This window comes from Oenanthe melanoleuca, chromosome 3 (assembly GCF_029582105.1).
Source record: "Oenanthe melanoleuca isolate GR-GAL-2019-014 chromosome 3, OMel1.0, whole genome shotgun sequence".
In the NCBI taxonomy this organism is placed as follows: Eukaryota; Metazoa; Chordata; class Aves; order Passeriformes; family Muscicapidae; genus Oenanthe; species Oenanthe melanoleuca.
The window spans coordinates 34,674,573-34,695,963 of record NC_079336.1 but is presented as its reverse complement, the minus strand read 5'-3'; the positions used below and the strand labels follow the sequence as shown (position 1 = coordinate 34,695,963).

General features: G+C 37.8%; 2 protein-coding genes across 2 annotated transcripts in view; both read left to right on the top strand.

The window, feature by feature from the left end:
- MDN1 (midasin AAA ATPase 1) overlaps positions 1-21,391 on the top strand; it is a 91,021-nt gene that overhangs the window by 53,238 nt on the left and 16,392 nt on the right. The window contains exons 56-84 of the mRNA XM_056487517.1: positions 213-423; positions 553-784; positions 1,594-1,720; positions 2,582-2,752; positions 2,891-3,105; positions 3,204-3,585; positions 3,784-3,893; positions 4,985-5,681; positions 6,669-6,830; positions 7,526-7,799; positions 8,770-9,005; positions 9,195-9,290; positions 9,530-9,624; positions 10,292-10,416; positions 11,493-11,639; positions 11,913-12,022; positions 12,468-12,541; positions 12,722-12,917; positions 14,386-14,539; positions 14,708-14,854; positions 15,247-15,373; positions 16,262-16,367; positions 17,260-17,375; positions 18,385-18,864; positions 19,415-19,641; positions 19,973-20,128; positions 20,355-20,524; positions 20,889-21,050; positions 21,180-21,317. Of these exons, the coding sequence (XP_056343492.1) occupies positions 213-423; positions 553-784; positions 1,594-1,720; positions 2,582-2,752; positions 2,891-3,105; positions 3,204-3,585; positions 3,784-3,893; positions 4,985-5,681; positions 6,669-6,830; positions 7,526-7,799; positions 8,770-9,005; positions 9,195-9,290; positions 9,530-9,624; positions 10,292-10,416; positions 11,493-11,639; positions 11,913-12,022; positions 12,468-12,541; positions 12,722-12,917; positions 14,386-14,539; positions 14,708-14,854; positions 15,247-15,373; positions 16,262-16,367; positions 17,260-17,375; positions 18,385-18,864; positions 19,415-19,641; positions 19,973-20,128; positions 20,355-20,524; positions 20,889-21,050; positions 21,180-21,317 (5,643 nt within the window). The remainder of the gene's footprint in view (positions 1-212; positions 424-552; positions 785-1,593; positions 1,721-2,581; positions 2,753-2,890; positions 3,106-3,203; positions 3,586-3,783; positions 3,894-4,984; positions 5,682-6,668; positions 6,831-7,525; positions 7,800-8,769; positions 9,006-9,194; positions 9,291-9,529; positions 9,625-10,291; positions 10,417-11,492; positions 11,640-11,912; positions 12,023-12,467; positions 12,542-12,721; positions 12,918-14,385; positions 14,540-14,707; positions 14,855-15,246; positions 15,374-16,261; positions 16,368-17,259; positions 17,376-18,384; positions 18,865-19,414; positions 19,642-19,972; positions 20,129-20,354; positions 20,525-20,888; positions 21,051-21,179; positions 21,318-21,391) is intronic.
- UBE2J1 (ubiquitin conjugating enzyme E2 J1) overlaps positions 9,445-21,391 on the top strand; it is a 179,574-nt gene continuing 167,627 nt past the window's right edge. The window contains exon 1 of the mRNA XM_056487513.1: positions 9,445-9,449. The gene's annotated coding sequence lies outside the window, so the exon portion shown is untranslated. The remainder of the gene's footprint in view (positions 9,450-21,391) is intronic.

Here is a 21,391-nt window from a genome sequence, read left to right as displayed (position 1 = left end):
ATTGTAGCCACCTGTTTCAATTTCTGTCTTCCTGCTGTATTGAGTCAGGGCACTAAAGAATTCTTTTTTAGTTGTTGTTTCAGGCTGGTTATATATAATTGTACTTTAGTTGTGTACATGTGAATTTGAAATCTTAGTTTTGTCTGCAGTCACAAATCCTGTTTGTGCTTTGTTTGTACTGCTGAAACAAATTGTCCTTTTCATGTTTCCAGGATAAACTGGGCATGGAATGTTTTTCTCAATTAAAAGCTCTCAGCAAACCACTGAACATCTTTGAGCTAAGATTGGCCTGTGGAGAAAGTAGATGGCAGGAAAAAATGTGCTGTGTGAAAATTGCTGCCACAGGAGTGAAGATGAAGAAAGCATTGCTGCAAGCTGATGGCCTGATAATAAGAGCCAATCATTTAGAAGATGTTAGTCTGGGTAGGTGACACTTCTGAAATTCCCAGCAGGATAATTTCTGCCATCTCCATTCTTTTGTACACAGGTTAAATGTTCACTGACAAGAAAATAGTATATGCATTTATGTGCCTCTTATATTCTGTCAAACAGATCAGCTACAGATATTTTTGAAAGCTGTACATGCACAGCTGAAAGCAGAAGGAGTCACATGTAGTTATTCAGAAGAAAGGCTTCCTGAAGACGCCATCTCCAACTCCTTAGACCCTGCCCTGCTAAACCAGCTCTGCAGTCAGGTTCAGCTGTGGCCTGCAATGGAATACATAGGGGTGCTCTGGCAGTACAAACTAACAGCAGATTACATGGCCAAGTCTTGTGCAAGAAGGTAAGAAGAAGTTTGGAGAAAGAGCTCCTATATTCCTTTCATGATATTCTGAATCCCTAGCTAGAAGCTGTAACTTTGGTGCTTTACATCTACACGTAAATCTGTGTGTATGTATTTATAATTTATATACACCTGTTGTATGTTCATATATATCTATGCAGCACACAAATACATGTGTATTAGGAGTCAACAGAAGATGTTTATACCATATTGCTGCAGAAAAACTGAATTAGACCTGGAGACAAAGGAAGCAGACTAGTATGCATGCATCCTTTTGTGTAAACTATACACACATAGAATCATAGTTTAAATTAACATTATTAATTTAAGAAGTGTTAATATTGTTTTAAGAGGCCAAGTCAGGTTTATTTTATTTTTATTTTTAGTCTGGTTTACCATTCCTTAAAAGAAAGCTATTAATTTGTGGATTTCAGTGAAAGTAATTTTTTGTGTAACGAATCACTGTTCACTTTTGAATTCAGCAAAGTTCTGACTTTTCACAAAAGCTATAAAGCTGGAAAATGGTTTGTCCCCAAATGTTTTGTATGTTTTGCTCAACACGGAGCTTATGGCTACAGGAGATTACACTTTTTTCCCCTTTTTCTTGTGTTTAGATTTTGTTAACTTTGAAGGATTCAAGTGTTTTAAATATAATTTGAGTGTTTGTTTGTCCCCAATGTTTGAAACACTGTTATTTTAACCTTTTGGTGACTTTGCTTGCCATTCTTAGTTTGTTTTACTATTGAAATGATTTATTTCCTGTGCCCTGATTAAGCACTGCTTAGGTTGTATTTTTTTACCTGCTACAGGAAGAACTGCAGTCAAGAATTAAGCACCTGTTCAGATCTTGCTCAGTTTATAGCTTTTTCTCTGAAGTTGACACCAGCTGCTTCTCACCAACTCTCTGGACTGTGGCACTTATTACACCTTAATGAAGTAAGAACAAGTTGAATTTTACTAAATCAGATCTTTAGTTTAATTAATCTTGCTGAAGTTTTCAAAGTTTCTTCAAAATATGTTTATCACTAAGATTTTTGGCATGCAGTTTTTCTACCTCTGCCTGTAAAAAGCTGTTCTTTCTTTTAACAAGAAGGGTTATTAACTGCAAGCCTTGAGAAAATCTGATTAAAAAACAATGTTGAAAGATAAAATGCATCATAGTCTTAAATAACATAGTTCTGTCTGATTTTGTTTGGTAGTATTGTTCCTGTGACCTAATGGGGAATTGTTTAGATGGCAGGTGCCAGCCTGGTTGTATCTGTGTGTTCCAAGTAATTTTGCATTGAAAAAAGCTTTCCTCTGTTCCATTACCTCTAAAATTTTTTAGTTCTGTTGCAAGTCAGACACTGATAAAGCAACTTGATGCATTTTCTGTAGATCATTTAATAACTCCGCTTAACATTTATGATACAGTGGTTGTATTCCCACAAAGCACAGTAAAACACAGTAAGTTCACCTGTAATGCTTCAAAGAAGAGTATTGCATGGCTTTACACATTTCATGCCTCTGCAGCCTCATGTATTGTAACAAAAGATTGCACAGTCATGGACTATATGCTGTATTCTAACAACTTGCTCTGTAAACAGACTGCATATTTAATAGATAGGAGACAGTGCTGACCTCAGGAAGTTTACTCTTCATTGAGGAGATGCTATGTGAATTTAAAAGGATCTTGGAGAGTATCTTGTACTATCCCTACTGAAAAACAGAATCATACTTTCTTTGTACATGTGTGTGCTTAATTCTTTTTTGCTCTCTGTACATTATTCTCACCTCTAGGTTTTTGTTTCTCCTTAGATATCGCCTGAAGAAATGTCTCTTCTGTCCTCTCAACTAGTTAATGCTGTGTTGGCATCCTTTTGGAGCAGTACTTTCACCATGGACCCAGACTACTGGTTGACTTGGAAGCCACTGCCTGCAACTGAGGAAAGCAACTTCTCTAAATCCCATGTGAACCGTTCTATGAAGGTTTGTCTCTTCTGACCTAATCAAATTCTATGAATGCCCTTGTTGGCTAGTTCAAGTTTTCTAAAGCAATATTGTAAGTTCTAGCATAGTCAGTGCCACTTGCATCTGAACAATCTAACTCTTAATCTCTTAATTTAGGGCCCAGGCATTTTGACCCGAGCTGTTTTCTCAAAGTGCTTCTTTGAAATTCTAACTAGCAGCAGCAAGACAAGCCAGTGGGATGTGAGTGGGCTTCCTGTCTTGTCATCATCCCATGTAACACTGGGAGAATGGATGGAGAGAGCACAGCAGCTTCACAAAGTCAGCGCAGCACTGTGGACTAACCTGGCTGTCTCTTCAATAGCAGATTTTAGGTATTAAGACCTCTCTTCCACATAGATGTTATTTCACTCCACATGTTACAGAAGGTTGCTTACTGTGTGTAAATTGTTTCTCATTCCTTTTTCTCCAGACACACGGATGCTAGACTGCAAGGAATAATGCTAAGCAGACAGCTCTCTGCCCTGGTAGATCTGATTCCAGTGGATCTTCAAGAAGAATTTTTGGAGTGCTGTGAGAAGCTCTCCCTCAAGGATCCTGTTGCATATGAGTACCTTCTTAAGATACTTGAAAGCATCACTGATCAGGAATTACTTCCTAAAGAATTCCTGTTTCTTCTGCTCACTTGCTTGCATCAGTTCTATGGGGAAGGGCTTCAGGAGTTACCAGAGACAGCTTGGCGAGGAAGCCTCTGGGTGAGCATTGGCTTGGTGCAGATCCAGATGTGGCTTCCACAGACCAGGTTTGATCCAGCTGTTAAAAGAGAATACAAGCTCAAGTACTTAAAAGAAGAGGTGAGTGTGAAGCCAGGTTGGCTTTTACCTTGTTGTGTATAAAATCAATGCAGAAGAGTTCGGCTTGGTAATCTTTAAACTATACAGTTAGAGCTTCTTTTAATGTCCAAGAAGTTGTATCTCCTTGGTTGTCCAAGATGTATCTCCTTGGTTACTAAAATCAGAACTGCTGTGAATGGTTTATTCTTTCCTTTTTAGTTATACCAGCTGGAGTGTGAATGGAAAACACATGACTTTTCATCCCAGTTGCATACAGGGAAAAGTATTGAAGATGAAACAGTCAGCAACTATATTCATCCCCATATCAGGTAACACCCAGGCACTGAACCCCTCTCTTTTAGAGTGGACATGTCGTCTTTGTGTGCTCAGACTCCGAAGCTTTTCTCTGAAGCTTTACAATTTTTCTCTCTTTCTGTAGAAACTAGAGTTGCTGGTTTTAAAGTATCAATTTCTGAGGTGATAGAGAAAAAGCTGTGTTCTTTACTTGCAGTAAGGAATTGTCTGTGCACTTTGTACTGCTGTAAATAGAACAAATAAAGCAGTGGCTGTTATATATTGATAAAGCTGAAACCATGCCCGGAAGTAAAAACAATGCCATACATTTAAATTACAGTACTTTTCTTAAAATGTGACTATATTATTGATCAGTTGAAATGAGATGGATTATCTATGACTGTAGGTTCTCAAGGCCATTATAGTGCCAGTGCTATTTTGCAAAGTTCTTCAGCTGATTATACTGGGGAGAAATATACATATGTGTATTTTAACAATAGCCTTTGTCTATGTTGCTGTGGATGCATTAAATTTCTTACCACATGGAGTACATTGTTGACATTCAGAATCTGTAGCCACTGTTACTTTGTTTAGAGCTTTTTCTAGCTCTTTTTTATCAGAGGAATTTAAGGACCTCAGGAAATTTTAAGCAAAGAGAGTTTTCTCCTTTCTGCAGCCTTCCAGGTGTGTTCGTGTACATGGACATAAAAACTGTGTATTATTCATTATTTTCCACTTTCAATAGGAATCTTTGATTTCATTATTATACACATAGAGGATCTGGTATTTCTATGCTTAAAGAGAATTATAATTGCTGAAAGCAGGTTCTGAGTGGCAGAGTTTTATCCATTGCTTGGGGTAATATTTTTTTCCTTAATGCTCACAGAGCTGTCAGGTATCAAGAAAAAAAGTACTTGAAGTTTGTTGAAGTGGCAGGGAGAGAAGAAATCTACACCTGTGGGCTACAAGGCTGTCTCTTGTTTTTTCCTTATTTGCTGTTTCACACAAACTAGCAGAGTATTTTCTCATTAATCCTTTCCTGTATCTAACTGCTACATTAGATCTAGTTGAAGTTTGTATGAAGCATATTTCCATGTCTAAACTGATCAATGTTATTCCTTAACAGGCTGTTGCATGAAAGAATGCAAGGGTTGAAGGAGCAAATAAGCAGTCTTTCCAGAAGGAAGGCCTTCAGGCCTCCAGCTCCACTGTATGATTGCCTATACCAGGAGGCTCACCAGTACATCAACAGCATAGCACGGATTTCCTCAGTCCAAGACCTTCTAGCCCGCCTTCTGCAGTTCCTCCGTGGAGAGAGACCTAAATCACTGCAGGCTGTGCAGAACCTGTTAAATGAAGAGGCATCATGGCAACAATCCCACCAGCAGTTTAGAAAACACCTGGCAGAGGAGTATGCTGTGTTCCCTGATGCCATCATTCCCCTCCAGGCTGCCATCCTGCAGCTGCAGCACGGCATGCGGTTAGTGGCTTCGGAGGCATGTGCAGTGCTGCAGAGCTCTGTGTGCACAGCTGATCTCACCAACCTCCTCACTTCTTTGTTGGCATTTCCTTCTGTTGGCCATGCCCTTCCCACTTACTTTGCTCGGGCAGAAATTTTATGCTCAGTGAATTCAGTTGGGGTACTTAAAGGACTTAAAAAGTTCTCTCTGAAGCACTCTGAAGGAGGATCAGAGGGAGCTGAGCAGCCTTCCCCAACTCTGGAGCAGCTCCTGGTGAATGCTTTGTTGCATCTTCAATGCCATGTACTATCCAGAGGAGAAATGGACCAGAAATCTCTGCAGCTCTTCAGACATTTGTGTCGGGTAAGCTCTGGATGCCCATATCTGGAAGCCTTGCACTGAACCTGTCCCCTGTGGAAGACATGGATCTGTTAAAAAAGCTCTAGAGGAGAGCCACAGAAATCATCAGGGAGCTGAAACACCCCTCTTTGTGAAAAAAGGCTGACAGGATTGAGGTTGTTCAGCTGGGGGAAAAGATGTCTCTGAGGAGACCTTGTTTGGCTTTTCAGTATAGAAAAAGGGGTTTATAAAAAGGAAGGAAGAGATGTTTTACCAAGGCTTATAGAACAAGGCATAACAGTTTTAAAATGCAAGAAGGTAAATCTAGATCAGGTATGAAAATAATTGTTAAAAATGTGTATGGTGAAACACAGGAATGGGTTGTCCAGAGAAGCTGGGGATGCTGCAACCCTGAAAGTGTTTGAGAGTGATTGGATAGGGCTTTGAGCAAACTGGTCTAGTGGAAGATGTCCCTGTGCCCATGGCAGAGGGGTTGGATTAGATGATCTTAAGAGGTCCATATCTTGATAATTATTTGTATGATGTTCCTTAAAATCTTCTAAGTTTTTCCCAATTAATTGTAAAAGATAATATAATATATTGGATTAACTTGTTTGAATTCATCAAGGCATGAAACAATTAGCAAATTAGCCTGTAACAATTAGCAAAGATTTTATTTATGGAAGAAAAAACCCAAACAAAACCCAAAAGCGTGCACGCACACAAAAAAAACCACCCCAACACAAACATTGTAGAGGGTTTCTTTTTAAAATGTTTAAGAAAGGAAACTAGAATTTGATCAAGTACTCTGTTGCATATTGGCTTTGCATTTTCCTCATTAGCTTGTTAAGAGAGCTATTCACAAACGTTAGATGGCCTTGATTCCTACTGTTGTAGACCAAACACAGAGGAGGGAAGAACCAAGCAAAATAGATGCTCCCCCACTGAGGGAATAGGAGATGATTTTAAATGTGAACTTGTGTAGAAGCATCTTGCTTTGTGTTTCTTTAGGCAATTGCAAATGAGTGGGATGAGCAGGAACGCCGTGCCCAGGAGCAGGAGGCAATGGAACGCAGCCTGTACAGATACAGGAGTAAAAGTCATGGGAAAGGACAGAGCGAGGAAGAAGAGGAAGAAGAAGAATTTCGGAGGAGATTTCCTTTTCATGAAAAGGTAATAGCTGTAACTCTGTTAAGAAACACAAAAATTACATCTGAAGTTGCTCCTGAAAATAAAATGCTATAAATGACATGAGGAGTGAAGCAGTTTTTCCTTCAACCAAAAGCTACATGGGGATAGATTTTGATAGATATTAAAGTTATGTGCTTGTGGTTTATTTTACTTTCTGGTTGAAAAAGGTTTTGGGGATTAATTTCCAGGTTTGAACTGTACTGTGGTTTGGGTGAATAATCCCAAATTATATAACTGAATGATAATAAAGTTACAGGAAAAAAGCTGGAATTTTACTTATTTAGCATGTAAGATCATATGAGGTTCTGTGGAGAAAGCTGGTCACCTTGATTAAATAAAGCAGCTGGGACAGAACGGTTCTGGTCCTCAAGCTGTCACTTGAACACAGTTTTGAGGTGGTTTATCAGGAGACACAGCTGCTGTTGCTTTTTCTGCAAAGGGGTTTAGTTGGCAGCAGCTCAGGGATCACTGTACTGCACTGTTGCCTGCTGTAGTTATGCCCTGGAATGTTCTGTACACCTGTGTTCAGTTTCAGACTGGCAGTATGTTTATATGGTACCAGCTGCAAATCATAAGCATGTCATTGCAATGCCAAAAAAAGCAAAAAAGGAGATAGGGGGAGGAGGGCATTAAAGGAAGGAATTAAAAATTACTTTTGGTTATCATGTAATTTGCAGGACTTTGAAGATATCACAGCTCAGCCCAGCCTGGAAGAAAAAATGGAAACTGAAGATCCAGTGGAAGACCAGCTGGAAGTTGACAGAGCTCTTTTGTCCAAGAGCTCTATGCAAACTGTAATGAAAGTTCATCAGCAGTTGTGCTTAAACTTTGCTCGATCTCTGTGGTATCAACAGAGTCTGCCTCCTCATCAAGCCAAGCATTATTTCAGTACTTTTATTTCCTGCTATCAGACTGGTGCATGCCTGGTGTCACAATTCTATCCTTTAATTGGTAAGACTGCTAGCAGTATTTCAGATATGCAGGTTTAGATTTGTAATAATTTATTCCAAAATAGTTGCATTACAGGCCATGAAACACACCTGTTATGGGGAAAATGCAATAAAACTGAGAAGTGTTTTTCCAAAGAATTTTCCCCATGTTCAGAATTGTCTTGTTAAAGGCTTTGATTTTTGTTCTTCTATGCATTTTTAAAATTCCGTTTGGTAATATAGAAAACCAACACAGTTTAAAACTGTATTGAATAGTGAGAGAAATTTTGATCATATGGATCTGCATAGTCCAGTGGAAGATAAAGCATTTGAAAAAATTTCTTAGAAGTAAATTTTGCAATGAAGTTCATTAAAGAATTGGTTTAAATTTAGTTTATGTATATAAAGTAAAAAGAAAAAAGGTATTGTGGTGGTTTTTTCCACCCTGAATTTTGGAAAACTTAATGTGTAAATTGTTTTAACAATGTGTGAGAACTCGGAATCATCAATCACTTGTTAAAGCACAGCTATATATTTCAGTTCTGGTCTAATAAATACATGTGTGCAATTAAGATGAAGCAGATAAGGGCTGTTGTTTCTACAGCACCTTAATTTTGTGTTTGCACCTGAGCCATAGTGTATGTGGGAGTTTTCTTGTGTGTTGGATTACTTTTCCACAGAGCCTTGCTTTATAGAAGTATCTCCTTGATGTAAATTTATATGCAGAGGAGCTGTGTTCTTCTGAGAGGATTACAGCCTGCCTTTATGATGCTCCTTGTACTTTCATAGAAATATCTGATAAAATAGAGAATATAAACTCTTAGTATGTCTTGTGTTTCATACTCCATCTCATTGTTCCAGTGGTGTAGTCTTACATCCTTGTAAAAGATACAATGTTTGGGATACAGGGGGGAAAAATACCCCAACTTTTATCTATTCAACGGAAAAAAGAACTAATAGCATATGTGATGTCTTCCTTACTTGCTTCCTAGGTGCTGAAATGGATGACAGTCTTTTGGGAAGCCAACTTCTGCTGAGCACTCTTCTTCACAATACCTTTTTTGAAGAGGTAACTTCAGATCTTGTGCTGCAGCAAGATGGTCCATATGACTTCTATCAGCATCCTAATATTCAGCAAGTCCGACAGTGCCAACCTGTACTTGACGATTTTGCTAAAGAAATAAATGGGTTGCTGCAGGAATGGCCAGAGCATCCTGTACTTGTGCAGGTAAAACACCTCAACAAACATTTGGGGAGAACTGGAGCATTTTAGGATTGCATTTGTGTGTGAATATAAATATAAAATTCTTATCTCTTGCAGGAGTCGGTTATGCTCATAGAAATTAACTCAATTTCATGGCTTCTTCTGTTGAAGTGCACTTACTAAGGGCTGAATGTTTTTGTTTTTATTTTGCAGCTGTTAGTTGTGATGGACAGAATCCGGAGTTTTCCACTTTCTAGTCCTCTCTCAAAGTTTCTGAATGGCTTGGAAATTCTTCTTGCAAAGGCTCAGGTAAGAAGAAGGCTGAGGGAAAGTTCATTTTTCTCTTTCATTCTTCCTTACCTGTATTTGGTACGATGTTACAAACACAGTACGTGAAAGCTGTCTGCTTGTCAGGATTTGGGGAAGTCAACTTGCTCCATGCTGAAAGTTTAAAGAGCAAGAGCCCGGTAATCCAGAGTAATGCAATGAGTTTTGCCAGGCAGTGACTAATTTCTGGCTTTGTGTAAAGGGGAACTTTTCTTTTCTAGGACTGGGAGGAAAATGCTAGTCGAGCCTTGTCCTTGCGGAAGCACCTTGAGCTGGTCACACAACTGATTATTCAGTGGCGTAGATTGGAGCTGAAGTAAGAATTGTCCTTCCATGCTGCTTTTCCTTAGATACTGTAAGCTTTCATCTCCACATGGAGGCACAGTCCAATAAAGAATTGCCTTAATTGTGGAATGTGCTCCTGTGTGTCTGTGGTGGAGAAAATGTGTGGGGAAAAGAGACCACCAGCGAGGAGCTGTAGTGGATCAGAATGAGCATGTCCAGGCTGTGGTGCCTCAGGAGAAGCATATTTTCCCAGAAGAATATTTTCCCTGTGCTCTTCTGTTTTCATCCCAGGGTTTCCTGAGCTTGCAGGGTTTTGTCTGTTTAATAACCATCATTAAATTGTCCTTAAAAATGATTGTCCAGTCTCCTTTTTAAGACTATGTAAAAATTTTTATAGCCACAGTATGTCACAATCAGGAATTTCACAAGTCTACCTCAATTTCTGAGAAAAGAGACTTTTGAACCTTCTTCTGATGGATTTCGCATTACCCTCCCTTCTTTTCTTCTGTCATATTTAATAACGTTGGCAAAACAATGATCCTCAGAAGTTGATTGTACATATTAAGCTTGTGTAGATTCTTTCATCCTGCTAAATTTTCCATTAGTTTAATAGAAACAGAAAACAAATTTTTATTGTTTTGAACCCAAACTACCCATGATATTTTTTATTTACTTCTCCCTTTTCTTATTGTTTCTAGTTGCTGGTCAGTAAGTTTGGACAATATTATGAAGCAGCATGTGGAGAAATCCACAAAGCACTGGTTCTCAGTCTATCAGATGATTGAGAAGTATGTTCAAGAACAGACAGGGGCAAACACAGAAGGTAAGCAGGGCTTAAAATAAATGTGATGCAGTTCTACTAACTACTAAGGATGTATAATTAAGGTCCTAAATGCCAGAGTCTGACAATGCACTTTGAGGTATAGTTCTTTGCCCTACAGTAAATACCATGACCATGTAGGGTTTTCCATATGGAGTGAACTTCATATATATTTCTGAAATCACTTGTGGCTCATATAGACCGTGTTGTGATGTAAAGAAAAGATGCCTGTAAAAAGCATATAAAAGAAAGTAGAATTGTGATAGCTGTATGTCATGCACATACAAACATTTCAAACAGGTTTGGAGGGTAGGAGGCCTCCATCTGCAACTGGAAAAGACACTTCATTTTTTTAGCTGCAGAAAGCATAATGCTTTTAACATTCTGTATAAAGCCTGAAGAATTCTTAGAGTAAGTAGGTTTTGGTACATACTGTTCTTAGCAAATCTGTCTGCACGTGTTCATGTTACATAAAAATGGGGGACTGAGGAACAGCACCTTGCCTCCCCCAAATTCAATGGAATTGTAAAGATGAAAGCACTATCCTCTGGCTTGAGGCCAAGTTTCCAATCTCATGACTATTTAATGCACATGATGAGCTTTGGTTATATTACATCTCCAAGAGGACATGTTTTCTCCCACAGATAATACTGTAAAGACACTTCATTCTCTACCAGATTCTTCTGATCTATTTCTGTCCTCATGATTTTGAGGAGTTAAGGAACTGACAGTGACTTATAGTAGGGCTCATCATGTCTGAAAAAGCCATTCATTCATAGAGAATAGCAAGTATTCTGTAAATACTCAATGGTTTCTGGATCTTCTCAGTCACTGTCTTAATGCTGCTTCTTGTTCCTTTCCTTTCTTCCATTGTTGTATTTGTTGGTGTTACTTATAATCAAATCAGAATTCTTCCCCTCTCTGCTGCTTTCCTAATTTGTTTTGAACTATTCCTAATTGAGACTCGATATTTAATTGAAAGTCATAAAGACCAGACAACAATTTTCACTTAGATCTTCTGGGGTTTTTTTTGTTTGTTTTCTCTCACTTTGTTTCTAAATTTCTGATGCAATGTTCAGGAACTGAGCAAATGGATTTGAAAACACTGGTCAGCACATTACAGGCTTTCATTGAAGGCTCTACTCTGGGAGAGTTTCAAGCACGGCTCCAATTACTGTTGGTTTTCCACTGCCATGTCTTGCTGATGCCTCAAGTGGCAGAAAAGGGTAAGTTGTTGGCATTACCTGTGTTATCTGTACAGCAATCTCACCATCAGGTGTTCCAGACTTTCCAAACAGGTCACTAAGCTCATAATAGAACATTAGCCTATGGGGCTGTTTTACTGAGTTCCTGTTGGCCAATTTACCCTGTCTTTTGGTGTTGCTAAGCTTCCAAAAACAACTGGGTGTATTTATTTTAATGATACTGGAAAATGTCCTATTCTAAAAGAAAGATGATGATCATTATTATTGTTATTATCTGTCTGTTCTCCCTTCTAGATGTTCTGTGCAGCATCCTGTGGAATCTATACAATTACTATAAGCAGTTTTCAGAGTGTGTTGAGGCCAAAATCACTGAACTTCGTCAGCCCATAGAGAAGGAACTTAAGGTAAAAGGAAACTTGGCTCAGACATCGTATTGGTCTAATCAGAAGAACAGTGGAGCAGAAACTATTTGAATATAATAATTTTGTCTATAATAATTTTGTTGGCCACTGAAATCCCTACTAAGCATTTTCTTTGGCAAGAATTAATTCTTGAGGTGGAGGAGGGATTGATTGAAAGCTTTAATGATCAGTCCCATTTAACCATGAAGTTTGCTATCCAGGGGTGAAGCCCCTATGGATTTCACGATATCTGGCTGTGCAGCAGTTTTTATGCAGTGCAAATATGTATGTTAATAAGATGCCTGTGCAATAATTTGCTCACTTGCTAAAATGTTTTGAGTTTTAAGGCTACCATATCATCGTAGCTGATAAGGTTTAATGATCATCTTTGATGATACTTCATTTACATAACTAATACCACTGATTTTTAATTTTTTTTTCCTAATAGGAATTTGTGAAGATTTCCAGGTGGAATGATGTCAGCTTCTGGGCTATAAAGCAATCAGTTGAGAAAATACGCAGGTAAGTCAGAACTTAAAATTAAGCTCCCATTTTCCTTCTAGATGATTTCTCTATGATGTTACATTTGAATCCAGAAATGTTCTTCTGCTTATAACACAGTGAAAACATTTATTTCCAGCAGCTGAGAGATTTCCAGAGTTACAAAACCCAGTAACTTTTTTACTTTCATTTGGTAATTAGAACTCTCTTTAAATTCATGAAGAAGTTTGAAGTTGTTCTGGATGAGCCATGTCAGCCTGCCTTGGTGGAAATTGGTAAGGAAGAGCAGCTGGACTGCGTGCAAAAGCAAGAAGAATCTGATGACCAAGAAACCAAAATTCAGAGGCTAAACAACACATTAAGAAGGGTTCTGTCTGCTAAAACAGATATTACCAAGGTGACTGAATTAATTATTTTAAGTGTGGGAAGAACAGTTTTTCTGTTCTCATCTATATGTTGCTTTTCTCTGATTTATGCAGGAAAATCTTATCTAAGTGTCAAATCTGTTGAATATATCATAAACTTTTTTGGTCTTGCTTGTGTTCAGTGTTATGCAACACTGCAGATGGATGGGAATGCAGCATGGAATTATGAGCATGGTCTGTACTGATCTAGCACTAAATCTGTGCTCTAATATAGGGATGGGGCAGTTACACATTTCATCTCCAATTTGCTTACGTATTGTCTGCAGCAATTTGTTACTTCCCTACTAGCGAAGTAAAACAGCTTGGGAGTTGAAATTATTATTACACTTTTTTTTTTTTTTTTTTCTAAACAAGGGCCCAAACAAATAACGATGTTGTTGTAGGATTTGTGTGTATATAAGCCCTGATTTAATATTAAATCACTTTTGGCTTGGATGCTGATAGGGGAATGCACTACATTGTCATATGTTTGCTGTTGACTGACAGTTTGTGGACTCTGAACATTTGCCTTGGACAAGCTGATGCATGGTAAATCCTGCTTCACAGAGTCTCAGTTCAGTAAGGCTTTAATTTGCCCAGCTCAGAGAGGAAGTCAGCTAATTTTCTTCCTGAAAGAGATTCCTATTGATATCATTAGTTTTTATTAACAAGATGCAAGGTGACAGTCATAACTCATCAGAATTTGGTGGTGAGTGGGAAATGCTAAGTTACCCTCAGCTTTGTTAGTTTCTTCAGACCAGAAGCAGGGCTGATCCTGCTCCTGTTCTGTTCAGGAGAGGAAAGCAAGGAGGCAGAAATCTAATGCAAATCTAACATGTTTGATTGATTGAGGTTTGGTTTGTTGGTCTGTTATGATAGTTAACAGGGTTATTGGTTTCACTTCTTGCAGTTCCATGTTATCTTCATTCCTTAAAGAAGATGCATGCAAATATAAACTGAACAAAAAAAAAAAAAAATTGAAAAACTTTGGATGTGCTGAGGAATTAATTCCATTATTTAATAATTTCTGCTTGCACACTGTTTTTGTTGTTCTTTAAGAACAAAATTCATGTCTAGTGGAAAGTAAGTGAGGGTGTTCTACTTGACACCCTGGGGACATTATTAATTTAGGTTAATGCCTTTAAACTTGGAAGGCATAGGAAGCTGACCTGAAGCAGTGATTGCCTTTTCCATAGAGATAATGACAAACACCTAAGACAATAAGGTCATTGCATCTTTCATTCTCTTAACTGTTTTCAAAACTAATGTCTGCCTGACATACATACGTTATGATTTTACTGAAGTGTTGGTGCTGGACAGATGAAAGAATCACATGAACATGTTTTGGGGTTTCAGATTAATGCAGAATTTAGCCCTTTTTTTAAAGTGATTTACTCCTAGTGATCAAATAAATGAGAGCTTTGAATATGTGTGTATAATTTTCTTCCTTTTTTTTTTCAGAGGGCACTCCCAGAATGTCAGGGTGTCATTAAAAATTCGCAATCTCTTCAGTATCGTCTGTCTAAACTGACGAAAAAAATGAAGAAAATGTGTACAGCAGTTACAGAAAATAATTCATTCTTTAACCTGGTGGAAAATCTCGACCAGTTCACAGGTTAGGTTTTCTTGTGATTTCCATACCACAATTAACCTCTATAATGTAAATAGAACAAATCAGGAAAAACTGCAGATACAAAGTTGTCTTCCTAGAGTGTCTTCCCACAGCTGCTTTGTGTACATTAAATTTTCAATCTCATACCTTTGTCTGCTGTCTTCTGCACAGGTGGTATTATTGTTTCTGTAGCTGAACTGCAAAATTTAACATTTGATCAGACAGCAACTAAGGAGAAGCAGAAATCAGAGGCAAAGCATATTCAGATGCAAAAGCAACGGGCTTTGTCAGATCTCTTTAAGAGCCTTGCTAAAACAGGTGAGCTTCAACTAAAAATGGGCTTGGTTTTAAAGTACAGAGTTCTTGAGCATTTTATTATCTTTGTCAATATATCTAAACCCAGCATAATATAATGTAAGGTAACATCTTTACCCTCTTTATTCATCAGCCTTTTCATGTCTTAAAAATGGCCCCTAACTCAGCTTTCTTAAAAGGATATGGGGCAGTGAAAAGTCCTTAATGTACACAGCTCTGTGTTAGTCTTATTTTAGCTGTGTTGTTCAGCTCAAGATAGCTCAGCTGCAATGTGTTCTTACATGACAAAATTTGCAGCATAAGAACATTTGATATCTTACTACCAACTGTATGAGTGACGTTTTTCATACAAAAAACGAGGGCATCAAGGGATGTGTGCTGGAATACCGTTCCAGGTTTGTCCTACCGGAAAGGTCTGTCTTGGTCCCGTTCAGAAGATTACCAGGAAGTTCTCTACCTTCGTCCCCTCAACCTGTGTAGTGCATTGGCTGCAGTGAATTGTTCACATGAACTGGATGCCACGTATGTACACAGGACTTTTTACCCTCAGACTGTGTCAATTGCAGCTGTAATATATAGAGTTTATGGCATGTTGATTTAGACTGGCATTTCTGGATAGTAATTAATTTAGGATTTTGCATATTCCCTTCCTCCCATTACATCTCAGTTTGGTATAAGCAAGGATTTGGGGTTTTTTTCATTTTGATTTTTTCCCTAAATTTTCACTTTAACAAATGTAACCTCAGTTTAATTCTTCCCATGAATTAGATTTTGGTTAGCCCTCCACTGTCCAGTCTTGCCTGAGATGCTTTGCTAGCAGTATATTAGAGTGTAAACCGCTAATGATTTTATTGAAGATGAGTTGTGATTTTCAGGGATTACTTCTTTTTGTCTTAAAATAAATAATGGAATATTTCAGGAAAAACACAAATACTTCAAAGTGGGCATTACTGGAAAAGCTTTCTTAGGGGAAAGATTGTTTTTCAGATTTTTTTTAAAGTTGTTTTTCTGTCAACAAGTGTTTTTTTTGTCATTGAGTCATGATGGTTAGTTTCCTTCTGGTATGTAAGCATTTAGTTTATCAAGGTGAAAAGAAAGACTTCTGTGTGAAGCTGGATTTAGCTGCATGGGGGGAGGAAAAACAATATCACTTATAAAGCATTAAATGGTATTCAGAGGTAGAAATCTTGCTGATATTGCTTAGCGTTTCTTTAGAATTTATTTTTAAAATTAAATATTTTCTTAAGACTAGAATATTTTTAGAGAAAGTGAAGAATTGTAAGATCAATGCATTTTCAAAATAGCAAATTTCAGGCAAAACTTTTGGGGTGAAGAGCTGACCTGGTGGCTCCAGCATGCTGAGGTACCATAATACCATTTTTAATACCATACTTCTTTGTGCTCTGCCAGGTTGCTGGCAGAGATTTCGTCTGCCTGGGATGGATGCCAGAAGTACTTCTATCGATCACTTGCACGTCACTCTCGGCTCCAGACAGCATTGTTAGCACCTGCCAAGGTAAAACCAGCAAAGTAAAGCCAGAGTCTTAGTTCTGTTAACTTCATTTTACCAGCTTGGTCTAAAAAAGTGATGGGAGATAATGCTGTGCTGTGTAATATGATAGTAAATGTGTCACTTTGGTACCACACATTAAGTGCAGCATGTTAAAACCTATTTTATGAAGGGACAAAATCAATTTAGGGAAATAAGTTTATGATCTGTTCAGTGTACAGAATGTTTCGTCCCAGAAGATCCCTAATTGCTACTTTTTGTGCATGAAGAAACTCATGAAATGCTGAATCCAAACTCGTAAGGAAAACGAGCCAAATGTTACTCAATGTTCTTGAAGAAATCAGTTTATAATTGGGCATAACTAAAGTCTTTGTCCAACACAAAAAGTGTTAATGTATTTCTTCATTTTAAGATTGGTCTAAAACCAGTAGAACTGACAAATGACCTCTGCCGAACCAGAACCAAAATTTCAGAGAAAAAAAAAGCATCTCTTCCAGATGTTCTTCCTCTCACGATGCTTTACCTCTTGTTTTACAACATGTTGTTATCAAAGTCAAACCTAATACTGGATACAAATAGTAGAACATGACTGTGATCAGTTATGCTCTGTGTTGTGACCATTTATTCTGAGCTTTAAGATGTGACTGCTTCTAGTGAAAGGAGTGAAAATAATTGTCAGTATATCTGATAAAATGAATGATATGCAGGAGATATGGAAGATGCAGAAAAGATAAAGATGGGGAAGCTAATAATTGTAACTCTATTCTGCATATTAAGACTTGTCCAATTAACCCATAATCTTTCAGCCTGCTCAGTGAAATAGAGGCACAGAAACTGCTGTTGTCTCATTGTTCATCTACCTGTTCCCTCATCCTTTTTCTGTCTCTGTTTTGTTTAGGATCTTGGACTAGGTAGCATTGAAAGATGCAAAGGGTTCACTGCACACCTCATGCAGATGCTTGTGAGACAGAGGAGATCTCTTACTGCTTTGACAGAACAGTGGATCTTACTCAGGTATCTTCTGTCTTCCAATGTTTAAATGTTGGCAAGAAGTTTTGACAGTAAACAAATCAGTTCAAGGGAGATGGAAAATAAGCTAGAGGAAAAGAACAACTTTTTCCTCTGCTTCCCTTTATTTCTCCACCCCTCAATTAAGCCTAGACCAAAAAGATTTAAAATTATCCTATCACTGCAGCCACTATTTTGGAATTAAAATAGTTTTGTAGAACAAGTGGGGCATATAAATGAAATAATTCCTGTCGTTAATTACACAGTTAAGCCATTAAACTTGCAGATTGTTATATCTCTCTCATTTGGTATTGGCCTAAGTTGATTTTGTTTACATTCAAGTTGTTGGCCTGACCTGGGGCAAATAAATTATCTTGGTGGTATTTTGGGCCAAAATAAATAAAGCATCAACTGCTTACAAAGAAAAGTTCTAGAAAGTCAGGACATACTGGATGTTGTGTCAAAACTGTAAAAGTGTATAATAATCTTTCTTACTTTATGCGATTTTTCATTTCATTGCTTGAGTTATTGGAGTCATTGCAAATGCCATCTTTGTTGAGCCTATTTGTGCTCTAGTCCATAAAACTTTTAAGAGTCAGGTTAGGAGCTAGTGCCTTTGTAGAGAGAAGGAATTCTGGACTGGAGATGACTGGTGAAAAATTTATTCTAACCCCTAGAAACTTGAAAAAAACCAAATAAACAGAAAACCCCAACTAAACAAGCTCCTCTGCTTTACAGTCACAGTAATAGTAAAACTTCAAGGACACTTATCTGCATTACTGTGACTTTCATGGCAAATCAGATTTCTAGGGCCATGTAGTATTTCTTAATTCAGGGAGGGAAAAAAATCATTAATTAAACAATCTTTTCTAAAAATACCTATTGTTTTAGTTTTTCCAGGAAAAGTTATTATCTTGATTTATTTTAAAATTAATTTAGTTAAAGGTAGGGCTTTTAAAAAGGAAGTACAACATAAAACTCAGTGATTGTAACTTCTCTTTCTCTTCTTAACTAGGAACCTCCTGAGCTGTATAGAAGAGATAGATTCTAGGTTGACTGCTGACAGAGACTACAATGCAGCATTTCCTCCTCAAGACAGTATTCAATGCTGGACAGACAGACTGCAGCAACTTTCCATGCAGTGTGTGATGGTTCTCCAGGAGCTGTCTTGGTTTATCCAGTGCTGCCCAAAAGAAGAGTCAGCTAGGTGCCATGATGGTGAAAGGACCGATGCCAAACCCAACATTGCTCAGAGTTCAGTACCTGAAGTGGGAAATGTTCTCGCGGGAATACCTGACCTGATTCCCTCGGATGTGAAACGCTTGTCTCCAGTAGCAGCTGAGCGACTGCCTCCTGGATGCAGGATGCAAAACAAGGATCAGTTGTGGCTGCAGGTAGCTACACAATTGACTGCAATGATGGCAAATGTGAAGGCTGTGAAAGCAGAAGTGGACAGAGTAAGACAACAGTCACGTGAGACCTCCTTTTGTTCCTGGTGAGTTCTACACATGAACATCTCTTCTGTTTTATGTTCACATAGTATTTGCAAAGTAATTTTGAAAATTTTCACCTATGCATATATTGAAAAGTGGGTTCAGATACTTGTCAGACTTTTTTTTTTTTTTTTTTTTTTTTTTTTTTTTTTTTTTTTTGTTGCAAAAAACAGTGCCTGTCTCCTTAAAGAAATGTATGTCTTCTCCCACTCTCCTACCAAGTGAAAAAAATTTCCATCTCAGCCTCCCACTTTGTCTTTGGTCTCTCAGGATTTTATCCCCATAGCTCCTTAGCTAATGAGGTGAATTTCAAATATAAATTTAATGAAGAAATTTTAAAAGACATTTGTAGCCTATTTAATAACAACCTTCTGATTTTCTCTTGGCTTTAAACAGTGTGAATATAAGCTTGTTGTCAAACTTTTTATTTAATAAACTCAGGATGGAGATATGCTGCCTTTACCTTATCCATGTCCAAGAAAAGGTTTAATCTTAAATTGGACTATTGGACTGTTTTGTTCTTCTTTCAGTATTATGGTGTTTCTGTTGCAGGAGAGACTTTGAAGTTTGCACGTCAGCTGTGAGTTGTTTGCTGGAAATCTCAGCCCAGTTACAAAGCATAGAGTCCCTGTTTCTTCCAAATAAGCAAGACAGAGAAGCTGCAAATCAGATGGCCCTAATCAAGAGCCTAAAGTACATACAAGAAGAAGTTAATAACACATCTTCAGACTTCACGGCCTGGAGAACACAGCTTCTTGCTTCTGTGTCAGATTGCAGTGGTAAGGATAATTTTTCTCTACCTGACTTGTAATATTGGTAAAGACATAAGAATTTATTAGTTTGGTTGTTGCTGAAGGTGGCCCCATGTTCCTTCTGATATCCAAAAACTTCATTAAATTAAAACTTGCAAAATTTAGTCCAGACTTTATTTGTGCAGTATAATTTTTTTACCATCTCTGTTAGTGATGGATCTTGCACCGTAGTTGTAGGTCAGGATTAGCAAGGAGATTTTGGTAGAACTGTGTAGTAAAAGTTGTATAGTGTTGTCATTGTCCTTGCATAAAGGAACCTGTAATCTGATGTGTTTTCATGTAAAACTTACATGTTAAGGTTCAAAAGGAAATCAACAGTCAGATGAAGAGCTGATGGAGGAATTCTCAACAAAAGTGGAAACTGTTATCCATGCTGTTCTGTATGCTGTTCAGTGTTTGGTAGAGAGAAAACAGGAAGGTGGAAAAGAGGAAGAAAAATCTTCAGAGGAAAATGGTAAGTTTTTCAATATACCTGAGTGGGGAGCAGAAGAGTTTAAACCATGCAAACATTAAAATTTCTTAAATTGTGTGTGTCAGAGGTACCAGTACACAAGGAAATTGCTATTTTAATAGAAATTGTATATTTAAACAGATAGGGTGGATATTTCTAGATTGCTTGCTATAAGATTTTTAGAATGTCTGACTTGCTCTCCATTTTTTTTAATGTGTTTCAAACAAAGAGGATGCAGCCTTTGATGTGATTAAAGCTGGACATATCACTAAGCTTTTGGATGAAGATCTGTCTGCTGATTTGGAGTCTTTACATCTGCAGAAGGCAATTTTAGGTATTTCAGAACTCCTGGAGATCCTAAAATCTTACAGAGAAGACTGTACTTCATATAAAGATAAGGTAAAGTTTTTCCTTTCATGAAAGGAATCTAAAGAGATTTGGAATTGTGAATTACTTTGATGGTTAAAATACGCATTGCTTCTTCTTGCCCAGTGCCTTAGAACTAGAAGCATGTGAGAAATTGTGGACAAATAAGGGCAGTCTTCTGTAGTGCAAAAGCCAGGTGTTCCTGTAGTAACAAGACAAAGTTATAGATTTTGTGAAAAATCTAGAAAAAGCTCCAGAAACATTATAAATTGTACTTAAACTCACCTACTGATATTTCTGCTTTGAGTGTCTTTTCAGTCACTGTCATGACCCTCTCTGAGGTGCATGTCAGCAAGTACAAATAATGACTGACAGCCGTTTTTTGTTTTAACTGTAGTTCTTCAACCAGTCCTGCTACTTGCTGGTGCGTCTAAAGCCCATGCTCTGCAAGTATTCAGACCTCATCTTGTTCTACCTCACCATTTCACTGGCATCTCACAGGAGTACTGGAAAGCTGCTTTCTGTTCTAACCAGCATTTTTACAGAGCTTGCTCTAAAGGTAAGTTATTAGAGGTAACAGTGGATGCATGGCAAGGGTATAGTTAATGTGTAAAAGTATTGAGTAGAAACTAAGCTGAAAAATGTGCTTACTACTGAAGAAGATTTTGAGTTTCTGTTGCCTTTGCAGGGGTTCTGTCTGCCAAAAGAATTACTTGAAGATGAAGCAGGAGAGGGTGCAACAGAGTTCCATGACTATGAGGATGGTGGTATTGGAGAAGGGGAAGGCAAGAAGGATGTGAGCGACAAAATAGAAAGTGAAGATCAGGCAAGTGTTTGGGGTTAATCTTGTTTAATTAAAGTGAAACTGAAAAAGCTTTTGAACTTCATGATGTGGATGTC